Source organism: Elephas maximus, chromosome 1, assembly GCF_024166365.1.
Source record: "Elephas maximus indicus isolate mEleMax1 chromosome 1, mEleMax1 primary haplotype, whole genome shotgun sequence".
NCBI lineage: Eukaryota > Metazoa > Chordata > Mammalia > Proboscidea > Elephantidae > Elephas > Elephas maximus.
The window spans coordinates 145,869,407-145,881,739 of NC_064819.1; the positions used below are offsets into that span (position 1 = coordinate 145,869,407).

Consider the following 12,333-nt stretch of genomic DNA (forward strand, 5'->3'; position numbering starts at 1 on the left):
AGCAAGCCTTCAATCTCTGGCTTTTCTTCAGAAATAGCCCACAATGACCACTTTAACAGTAGGTTTCTGACATTGTAATATTGTATACAATAGAAGCTGGGCTATCAACTCAACTCAATCTTCAGCACATATTTAAGAAATAATGATATGGAGGCTAACACATCCCATCGCTGTCAAGTTGATTCCGACTCATAGAAAAGGATTTATAATTAACTATTAACATCAAATGCAGAAAAATAGTAGAAAAAGTCAAGTGATCTTTCCAATTCTCTAGGGCAGAAATATAACTCAACATGGTCTTTCCTTTTTCATGATTTTTTTTAACCAACCCCAAATTTGTCTTTGGTGTAGCTCCACATTTTTGTCTGCTTTCTTCAATTTCCATGATGGTTCTGAGATCCATGACAGGAGGGCTGACAGGACTAAAAGACATATGAAAGTTACCTTACAAAGCATTCATTTACCCACAAAGTCCAATGCCCAAACTTCACTAAAACTGTAAATTATACATGAGATTGACAGAGTATAATTTAAGTCTGTTTCGTCAGACATGGCCATCCTAAAAAATGATATTTTGAATGAAAGCTTCTTTTATATATACATACCTAAATAACAACTAACATGCTTTCAGAGTCACATACTGTTAAGTAATAAAACTGAAACTCAAAAAAAAAAAAAAAGTGAGCAATGGAAAGATTCTTAACTCAGGCAGAAGAGCTTACCAAAAGTCAAATTAAATTCTTAGCCTGTAGGACGCATGGTGCTTAAAATTATGTTCTTTCCTTTCCATTATTTAACAAACAAGATTCTTACTACTGTTTAAAATTAATAAAAACATTTAAAAGAAAACTTGGATATGCTCAATGATTAGAAGTCCACCAGAGGGGAATATACCATAATGAGAAAAAGAATTCTACAATCTTCAGGAACAGATGGTTTCTGATCTAAATGAAATCTGATATAGCTAAAAATTAGACATTCTATGACATATTAAAAGGTGACTGTTTCTTTTATCTCCTTTCATTAAAAATAAATTCTATTAATTACACCAGCTAAGTAATACTTCAAAATGAATCCAGAAATGTTTGTTAAATATTTGATAGTGCACACTATACAAAAATGATATAGATTCAACCTCTATCACTGACTTTCTACCAACCTCTTCTTAAAATACATTCTTAAAATATTTTAACATCAGTAATTAAAAGATGCTTCTAGGTGTTGCCCACACATTATGTATGCTCTAATTTGTTGACTAAAACAGGCAAAAAAAATTAAGACTAATTTCCGAACTACTTTAGGCCACAAAGCAACATAAACTGGGACATCAACATAGCCTCTGTTTCAACTGTGCACAATATAGCATATTTCAAAAAAGTTACACAAATGCAACTGAACAAATACAGGAATATCAACCATTTGGAAGCTCTAAAAATCTTATTCTAAATAAATACACATTAAGCCTGTTGACATCGAGTCAATTCTGACTTATAGCAACCCTATAGGACAGAGCAGAACTGCCCCATAGGGTTTCCAAAGAGCAGCTGGTAGATTCAAACTGCTGACCTTTTGGTTAGCAGCCAAACACTTAACCACTGTGCCACCAGGTCTCTATTAAAAAAAAAAAAAAAAACTAAATACAATGTTAAAGGAAGAGAAATTACTAGCATGTCCCTTGCAGGCGGAATTTCTTAGTTCATTGTAAGAGTCCTTGGGTGGAGCAAGTAGCTAAGCACTTGACTACTAGCCGAAAGGGTGGTGGTTCAAACCCACCTAGAGGTCTCTTGGAAGAGGTGCCTCAGAAGGAATGGAATCATCACGAGTCAGAAATGACTTGATGGTAACTAACAACAACGACATGTTAAGGACCCCTGGTGGCGCAGTGGTTAAGTGTTTGGCTGCTAAACAAAAAGGCTAGCAGTTCGAATCCACCAGCCACTCCTTGGAAATCCTACGGGGCAGTTCTACTCTGTCATATAGGGTCGCTATGAGTTGGAATCAACTCAACAGCAATGGGTTTTATTTCATTTTGTACGAATAAAAAAACTATGGTCCAGGTTATAATACACTTGATAAGTCATTTAGCAGTTTTAGCCTACTATCAACCATAGTAGGCACATAAAGATGGAGCACAGGCCAATGAGCACTATGAAGGAACAAACAGTATATTCAATCTACTTAAGTTTTAAAACTGACTTTTCTAAATAAAAGTATATATAAAATACAGACGAATTTAAAGGACAGCATAATAACATTAAAAGACTATCCTGTGAAAATTGTGACTAAAAATAACTTTTGTGAGATCTTAAATATCCCTCAGTGTGCTGAAAAAGATAAAGTCCACGAATGGTCTTCCTGAGTGGAAGTTTTAACTAATACGTACTAACCAAGAAAAAAACAGATGCTATCAAGTCACAATATATACATATTGTAGAGCAAGTGCTACTACTCACTGATGATAATACAAAGCAACAAAATTTTGCCTGGGGGGAAAAAATCAAAGCCTGTTTTAACTAGTTAGCACTTTATAAGCATTGAAGTAATTTCCCGAATATTAAAAAAATTTCTATTACTATTTATAAAATGCACTTCATTAAAAAATCTCATTTGATTAAAAATGAATGGTATTTTTCACACTAATCGGTACAGAACGAAATTAAAATCTCACCTGAAAGAGTCACCAACCCAGCTGGAAGAGCTTGTATTATCAATGGTGTTACTGGGAATGGGCTGTGGGGCAGATGTTTTAAGTACTGGAGATTTTTCCCATGGTTTTAAATCTTCCTTAGAATATGTAGGAGGTGTGCCATTAACATACGGTTTAGCCTTCCCCTGGGGGGAAAAAATTTTTAGAAGTCAATAATAGCATGCACCTAGCATAGTAGCAAATACATAGTAAATACTGTATTAAAGAGTAAAATCTTATGAAAATTAGCATTTTCAATTCAGGTTTTATTTTTACAGTTTAGTCCCTTAACCAATTCTCAAGCCACATTTGTGACTATAACCAGATTATTATGAGCTTTGAGAATTTTTAGAGAAACATGTTTGCATGAGTACTAATGTATTAATAATAATAAAAGCTGTTCAAATAAGATATGAAGCAGTAAGCTAAAATTAATGTCCATGACTTTAGTATGAAATAAAATGGAAGTTTGGTATAAATGCCATATTATTCATTCTGAATATAATTAAAGAACACAAATTCTCAAATAATATTGATACCTCAAAAGAGGTCCTAAAATATAATATACTATATATCAAGGAAGTTATTAAAAGGATATTTCTACTGCCAAGATAGATGTTTCTATTATTATAAAACATTTATGATATGGATTCTAGCTTCCTTTAAACCTCTGTTGTCTTTCAGATAAATCTTAACATTAATATGACAAAAATTGCCCCAAAACGCCTACTTTTCAAAAAAAGAAAAAAAAAAAAAAAAATCAATCCTTGAGGCCTAGAAGACTCTAAGAAGAAAGGTAAAGTTCCATTGCCTCACAAATTTCTAGATGTTGAATATGTCCTATAGATGCGCAGGGACCTTCTCTAGTAAGTTGGAGAGAACCTCATTCCTTGTAGATTAACAATTATAGAATAAAAATGCTAAGAAGTATCTAAAAACATGGTTTTCCCAAGCTGACTAGGCTAGAAACCCTGCAGCTTAATGTCAGTTGTGGATAGACTAGCATAAGAACTCAATCATTCCAGATTGTTTTTCTTGTTAACACCATGGAGGAAAAGACATTATGTAGAATTAAAAATTAGGCTTATTTTCAAAATAATTTTCCTTCAACAATTTTCAGTGGACGTTAATTGACATTTCACAAAATAAATTCCAAATAATTTAGCTAAAAGTATACTTTTTCACTATGTCAATAGCTGTATTTTACTTCAACATTATATTTTAGCATCAGAAAGATTATAAATATAGCCATAAAGGACTCAAAACTGCCATTATAAATCTTAAAAACTAAAAAAGTGCAAATTTGAGAAAACTAGGACTACTTACAAAGTCTTTAATTACACCTTATAAACCAGCCAAGGAGCCCTGATGGCATAATGGTTTAGCAATCAGCTGCTAACGAAGAGGTTGGTGGTTTGAACCCACAGCAGCTCCCTGGGAGAAAAGACCTAGCGATCTGCTCCCATAAAGATTACACCTAGAAAACACTGTAGGACCCTGTCCTACAGGGTCGCTATGAGTTAGAATCAACTCGATAGTATACACAACAGCACCATAAACCAGCCAGGAAAGAGTTTTAAGGTTAGAACAAAAATAATAAAAGAAACTGTTGGTAGACCTAAAACGATGAAGTTAAGGAAACAGTACATTAAAAACAAACCTCGATCTTATCTGAATGAAATCCTGTTGTGAAATCAGGGGACTGTAAATCTCTAGGACTACCCACTCCTGCATAGCTTCCTTCAGAGTCTGACGTCAATAGTTCTGGGAGAGATTCCACAGAATAGGTCTTACCAGATGTTATTAATCCTAAAATGTGAAATTAAAAAATATATATTTAAACACATATACATTGTATTTAATAAATCAAATAGAGCTGAAAGCTTCCATTTATGCAGATTTAATAACATTTAAATTATAATCACTGTGCCTAATTTTAGTATTTTACTGTGTTTCAGGGTGTAAGTCTACATAGCATATTAGGTTCCTATTTAACAATTTTTACACAAATTGTCCTGTGACATTGATTAGAATTTTCACAATGAGTCAGCATTCTCAGTATTTCCATTCTGTTTGTTCTGTTTCCATTGATCTAGCTTCAATGTTGACCGTTTGGTTTCATAGAGTTGATTGTTTAAGGGAACACATCACTCATGGGTGATAACTGTTAATTTTATAAGTCAATCTATCAATTGACTGAAAGGTGACCTCCAAAAGTACCTTCAGTGCCAAGTTCAAAGGGTATCTTAGGGCTATAATATTGAGGCTTCCTTGAGTCTCTATCAGTCCAGTAGGTCTGGCCTTTTTTAAGAATTCGAATTTCATTCTAAAAATTTTCTCCCATTCTATCCAGGACCTTCTATTGTGTCCCTGGCCAGAAGAGTCCATAGTGGTAGCTGGGCACCATCTAGTTCTCCTAGTCTCAGGTTAGACAAGGCCGTGGTTCATGCTGGCTGTTAGTCCTGTGGACTAGTTTCTTGAGTCTTCAGTTTTCTTCATTCTCTTTTGCTCCAGATGAGTAGAGCTCAATAGTTTTATCTTAGATGGTTGCTCCCTATCTTTGAAGACCCCAGCTGCTATTCACCAAACTATGATGTAACACATTATCTTTATGAACTATGTTTTGCCAATTGACAAAGTTGCCCCACGAGACTATGGTCCTAAGCCTCTGACCCCAGTAAACCAATCCCGCAAGTTGTTTGGATATGTCTAGGAAGTTTCCGTAACTGTGCCCCCATGTGCTCTATTATATATGTGGATATACATGCAGCATTGGAGTCCTGGTGGTACAGTGGTTAAGAACTCAGCTACTAACCAAAAGGCGGGCAGTATGAATCCACCAGTCCGTCCTCGGAAACTCTATGGGACAGTTCTATTCTGTCCTATAAGGTCACTATGAATCGGAACTGACTGGATGGCAATGGATTTACATGCAGTACACACACATATACACATATGCCCACAGATTTATCTATATATGCATGTGCATTTACTCCCATTATGTCTTCCTATATACATATATGCATACATATCTACCTATGTAATCACACACTTTTTTTGGTTGTTATTACTGTTGTTGCAAAAGTGTATATGCTACAGCATTTACAGAAATTATCCTTTTTTCTTATGTACTTCTTAATGTCTTTTTTACACTTCTTAATGTCTTCATTTACCTTGGTCAGGTTATGCACACTTCATTCATACTTGGTATTGCCTTTCCCATCACCAAAAATAACAAGTATCTAATATCTAGAAAGTGATTCCCCCTCCCATCCCTGGTAACCATCAAAAAATATTGCTTTTTGTGTGCATATCTGTTCTTGACTTTTTATAATAGTGGGATCATACAATCTCTGTCCTTTTGTGAGTAACTTATTTCACTCAGCATAATGTCCACTTGAGGGTTTTTCTTTCTGCATAAAATCTCTTACTGTTGATTGAGAGCTGTTTCTAGTTAGCTTATCACCTGAAGCAAGAAGGGTGTTGTGAAAAGTATACAGCATTTCTCCTCTCAGGCAAGCTAAACACTCGCCTCTCTGCCACAGCTGATATTCAAATTCACTGGCATTAGAGTAATTTCAAATATAAACAGAGTAAAAAGTAAACTTTTACTTAGGTTCAGTTCATTTTCATACATTTCAAATTAGAATCTAAATGAAGTACAAAATAAATGCATTATGAGTTGTTACTAAAAAATGTACAATTGATTAAAAAAATATATATATACCATCTCTTACATATTCAAATAAGTGTTGTTCACTTTAAAGTAAATCACATTCACAAGTTATATGCTTCTTTTATTGTTGTTATTGCTAAAATATAGTTTGGAAATAACATTCAAACATCCCCCACCCACAATCTTTTGAATACTTTTAATAGTGGCAAATTTTCATCTCACAGAGTATATTTAATATTGGAATGCTCCTAAAAAGTCAATTAGAAATAAACCGACAGAATAAAGAAGATGATTAAAACCAAAAACCCCTTGCTGTCAAGTTGACTGAGACCCATAGCGACCTTAAAGGACACAGTAGAATTGCCCCATACGGTTTTCAAGGAGTGCCTAGTGAATTCAAACTGCCAACTTTTTGGTCAACAGTCTAGGAGTAGTAGTCAACAATTAATCTTGGTCAAAAACAGTTTCACATAATTTTTTGTCTAATTTTAAGGACCAACACAAATGGTAAGTCTTCAGAGAACTCTTTGATGAAATTTGCCTTATATTCAAATTTTCTTCCAGAACAGGCGTGTTGGGCCCCCAATTAAAATAAACTTTTATATGATTATCTGTTTTGGCCACAGGAAGAGTGATATAGCAGGGAGAATATGGAACTGAGATCAAGAGTAAGTTCTATTTCTGTTACTACCTCAAATTAATTAGGTTTTCTGAGCTCGTTTCCCCATCTTTAAAGTAAAGGACACAGTCTCATTCTGCTCTGGAAGGTTAGGATTCTAATACATGTAATAACAATAATATTATTTAAAACAAACCAAGTATCTGCTTCTTCCATAAGTCTTTTAGGTGATGAAAAATCACTAGTTTCATGACTATCTATCCATTTATTCTTCTGAAGACTGGAGGTAACTCATTTAATACAAAGAACATAAAATCACAGAATTTTAAATTTGCAAAGTTCCTAAGGCATGTCTTTTCCATTTCCCTATATTCAGTGCTTCATAAATCAACTCAGGTATATTATCTATCTTTTTCAATATCTTTTGGTCTATCGAAAACAACTATTCTTGATATTATTTATTCTTCTGAGCTTTATCTAACACATCAAGTACAGGCAATCCCCTTGTTATGAATGAGCTCCTTTCCTAAGTGTCTTACATCAAATTTGTAGCTAAGTCGGAACAGGTACATCTGGTTCTTATTTTAGCCTTACTTTAGTGCAAGAAAAGGCTTGAAGCCTTTTCAATGATTTAAAAGCAGCGTATACAGACAGTGAAGGTGACTGTGATGAACTCGTTATGAGTAAGGGCTGGTTCAATCGTTTCAAAGTGAGGGCCAATTTACACAACATTAAAAAGCAAGTAACAGTTGTCTATAAGTCAGACATTCATAACCCGGGGACTTACTATAGCTCATCTGTACTATCTTTTTAAACATAAAAAGAAAATTCTTTGCACTAAATAACTAATTTTTTCAAAGGGACACAAAACAATGTGTACTTCTGTTTCCAACGTCACTTATACAAAGCTGACTGACCATGAAAATACTGCTGGGTAGAAATTACACCACATTATGTCTCACTGCTACAGATACACTTCCCATTTTGGAAAGCCACATCATAGTATTATTAAAAGCACATCTCATATTTCACCTATAGAAGCTGTTAAAAACTTAGATAGTTTAACCTCATCAGGCAAATCTAGAATGTGGGATATTTCAGAGACAAATAGCTTTAACTTTTGAAAAATAAAAAAAAGGGGGTGGTGGGGTGGGCTGTACTAGTTAAAAGAGACTAAAGAGGCATTAATCACCAAAGGCAATGTGACTCTTGATTAGAACCAAGATTTTTTTTTTTTTAAGATTAAAACCAAAAAAAGCTATAAAAATATTTTTGGACAATTAAGGCAATCTGGATATGGACTGTAGTACTAGATAATATTAACAGATTAAGATTATTTCAAGTGGGACAATGGTATTGTGGTTATATAGAAGAATATCCTTATTTTTAGGTGATGTATATTATTTTGGGGTACGGTATTATTATGCCTACAACTTATTTTCAAATGGATCAGCAAAAAAAAATTCTTATATAAAGAAACATACACACACACACGCACATAATTTGAGCGTGTATATATTAGAATACTCGCGGTGGGAAGCACACAACAGAGAGCCTGGGAGGGAAAACAAAAGTGGGAAGAGGTTAACAATCAATAAATCTGGCTGATGGATATATAGGTATTTATGGTATCCTTCTAACTTTTCAGTAAGCTGAAGACTTTCAAACTAAAAAATTGGGAAAAAAACTTTAGAAAGACATATAACCTTTACTTTCAAATCCACCGAAACCTGTTACCGTTGAGTCATTTGACTCATAGCAACCCTGTAGGACAGAGTAGAACTGCCCCATAGGCTTTCCATGGCTGTAAATCTTTACGGAAGGAAACTGCCCAATGGAGAGGCTGGAGGGTTCGAACCACCACCCTTTCAGTTAGCAGCTGGGTGCTTTAACCACTGCGCCATCAGAACTCCTTTACTTTCAAACAGGCTCACATAATGCCTAGATATAAAATGTGTTATATTCTACTAGGTTATGAGCTCCTTAAGCACAGGAATGGCATCTCCCTTGATGTGTCACTTGGAGACCTGAATTGAAACTACTTGATAATAAGAGTCACTGTCCTGTTCTGCCCGCCTCGAGCCCTCTATGCTACTGGACAGAGTGGCCTTTCTAAAAACATAAACCCATCCAGTCACACACTGCTTTAAAAATTCATCATCAGCCACCCATCTGACCCTCTCCAATCATCTCTGATCTGCACACACTCTATATGGTTGAGCCATGCTAACCTGTATGCAGAAAAAATGTGCACGTTCTTCCTCTTGCTTCTAAGTTTAGGAACATGTTACTCTCTTTGCTTAGTATGTCTACTTGCCTCCTTTACTTGGCTAACTTCTCTTCATTCTTCAAGATCCAGTTTACCCATAACTTTGCTCCAAAAGGTCTCCCCTGATCTCAGGCTAGTATAAATGTCTTTTATGCCCCTACAGCAAGCGGCAATCAGAGTACTTATCACATTGACTATAATTTTCTGTAGCCTCCCTTAGAAAAAGATTACTTTCTATTTCAGTAGCCCCAGTGCATGGCATATAACAGGATTTAATACATATTAAATAAATCAGATAATTAATAAAGACACACCAAAGGTTAGATCTGGAAATACATGCCAAAATACTTTTCACTAACCTGTAGATGGTGGACTCTGAATAACATCTGAAAGGTTATAACCTCCAGAACTATCTGAACGCTTACGTGGCTTCTTTTTTGCTTTTGTTTTTGCCTTCTTGAACATAGTTTCCCTAGGAAAATGCAAACAAAAAAGTCATTTTATAAAAATATATTAAGGCAGAGATTAAACAGGAGAAGAACTATGCATTTGACTACAGTTTAGCACTTTGGTTAACAGAAAACAAATAACATCACACAGATTCTAGTCACAATTAACTATGTGGTCCTGAGCAAATTTTCACTGGGCCTCAGTGTGATACTATTACTTGTTCTAACCCCAGCATTTCTGTGAAAGTTAAAAACAAGATGGTATATAGGAAAATATTTTGAGAAGTAAAATACTGCACACATTCATAGTGCTGATCATAAGATCGAACTATGATCTTAAATCAGAAATATTTAGTAATAATTTTTAAAAGCATTTCAGAGAATGGTATTACTAACAAGGAAAGGGAAAATAAGATATCTATGAGGCCCACAACTATGTTATTTTATCTAAAAATTACAGATCTCTTTATATATTTCATTCAGTTACACAGGTCAGCTATGCATACTATTATTTTGTAAAGAATTACATGAAATATTTATATCAATATAATATATAGGCAACTCTGGGTGGTTAGGAGCCCTGGTGGCACAGTGGTTAAGAGTTCAGCTGCTAACCAAAAGTTCAGCAGTTCAAATCCATCGGTCACTCCTTATAAAGCCTATGGGGCAGTTCTAGTCTGACCTATAGATTCATTATGAGTCGGAATCGACTCGATTGCAATGGGTTTTGGTTTTCTGCATGGTGCAAACATTTAACATGCTCAGCTGCTAACCAAAAGCTTGGTGGTTCAAATCCACCCAGAGACATCTCAGAAAAAAGGTGTGGCAATCTACTACCAAAAAATCAGCCATTAAAAACCATAAGAAGCACACTTCTACACTGACACACATAGGGTTGCCATGAATCAGAGTCGACACAAAAGCAATTGGTATGTATACTAATACAACGATTTTAATAATGATTTTAATATATCATATAGAAGTCAGATATCTATAAACTCCAAGTATTCCAAATGCTACCAAAATCAAGAAAAGGATTTAAAAAATGAACATCTCTGGAATCCAAGAAGCAACCTATGACTGAACTACAAAATTGGTTATACAGTAAATTACTTGAATACCTAAAGGTTTCACATTCCAGTACTCTGCAAAAAGTTCATTTACCAAGCAGATGAAAAGTAACTTAAACCAGATGGCAAGTGAACCAACACTGATTGGAAATTCTATACAAGGCCTACCAAATGGTCAGCCCTACTACAGGAGGATTAGAACCTGGAATGTTTTACTGGAGGACCCACAAACAGGTCATATGTTTTTTGAACCGGTCAGGTTCTCTAGAGAAGAGTCTTTTCAGAACAGCACCTCATCTGTGGCTGGTGCACCACTCTCTGGAGTCTCTATGATTCAACAACTCCAGAGAGTAAACCTGCCAAGATGGAGGAGGGGCAGGAAACTGGTTAAAGAGGGTTGAGAAAAGGGCCAGAGGTCTAACGCAAGACTTTCAAACAATGCTCTTTTCTAAGTTCAACCATTCACTCCAGTCTTCATAAACCTAGTGCCATTAATTCTTAAGCCTTTCCAGGATTCTGTTGTAGCTTTTTCTGGTCTACGTCAGTTACCATTCGGCAATTTCCAATTGCAAAAACTATTAACATCTCCTAACTGCTGTTTTCCCTTTTCCTGTCCTCCCTGCTCTAGTGCAATATGTCTTTTTATGCCTTTATTATAATCTTGGTAGGAGTAAGATAAATGCACTCACTCAACCCAACATGTTTAATCCAAGGCTACAGTCTTTTTATATTTATATTTTAAATTTGTTAGACCTGCAAGTATTAATTACACATTCACTTTGTATTATTCCAAGGCTTAGAATAAGCACACATACATACTTCTTACATCTCATGTCTCAATTTTTTCATCCAATGTCAACACAAAAGTGTCAACAGTGCCCAAGATGGAGGACAAAACGAAGGAAAAAAAGAGAAAGAGAAAACAGGGCTTACAATTGATTTTGTTCCATATTTATTTCTTCTTTCAAAAAGATCTCTCCATCTTCTACTTCCAAATAGCTAATATCTGGTCCATCTTGATATGGTGTAATAACCCTCCTATCCATTGCTGGGATCTGTAAAAGGAAAGATGGCACTTTTTAAACACAAAATTTGTAAAGATTTTTTTTTTAATAGGTATAACATCCTATTTGTTTTAATATGTTATGATACTAAGCAGAAGAAGTCTAGAATGTCTAATGACTTCCTGACTACAATATTATGATCAGGTCCAATAAACAGATTATCCATAAGATAGTGAGAGGAAAAAAAATACTTGCCAACAAACTCCACTTTCTTGTGAAATACAGATTAAAGCGTTTCTAGGGATGATCTGAATCCATGTCTTTGCACTGCGCTGACCTTTGGTAAATGATGAAAGGCTCTCTGAAGCTTTCAATAACTTTTACTTACAAGGAATTAAAATAGATATTAATTCTATCATTAAATACCCTCAATTTCAACTATTGTACTTATTGTGAGATCTGTAACGAAATCCTATGTCCTCATTTTAGAAAGATCCTCCAGTGTATTACAATTCATTAAAAAAACTTATTCCATTAGGAAGTCTGATCTAATATACTTC

At 34.8% G+C, this 12,333-nt stretch overlaps 1 protein-coding gene across 3 annotated transcripts in view; it reads right to left on the reverse strand.

Annotated features, from left to right (window-relative positions):
- Positions 1-12,333, reverse strand: part of IBTK (inhibitor of Bruton tyrosine kinase) — a 97,503-nt gene that overhangs the window by 36,488 nt on the left and 48,682 nt on the right. For all 3 annotated transcript variants that reach the window (XR_007518694.1, XM_049896254.1, XM_049896243.1), the window contains exons 20-24: positions 11,703-11,824; positions 9,610-9,722; positions 4,347-4,495; positions 2,669-2,832; positions 330-422 (exon numbers count right to left, since the gene is read on the reverse strand). Coding sequence is in view for 2 of the 3 variants with exons in the window: in XM_049896254.1 (XP_049752211.1) it covers positions 330-422; positions 2,669-2,832; positions 4,347-4,495; positions 9,610-9,722; positions 11,703-11,824 (641 nt within the window). In the remaining variant the exon portion in view is untranslated. The remainder of the gene's footprint in view (positions 1-329; positions 423-2,668; positions 2,833-4,346; positions 4,496-9,609; positions 9,723-11,702; positions 11,825-12,333) is intronic.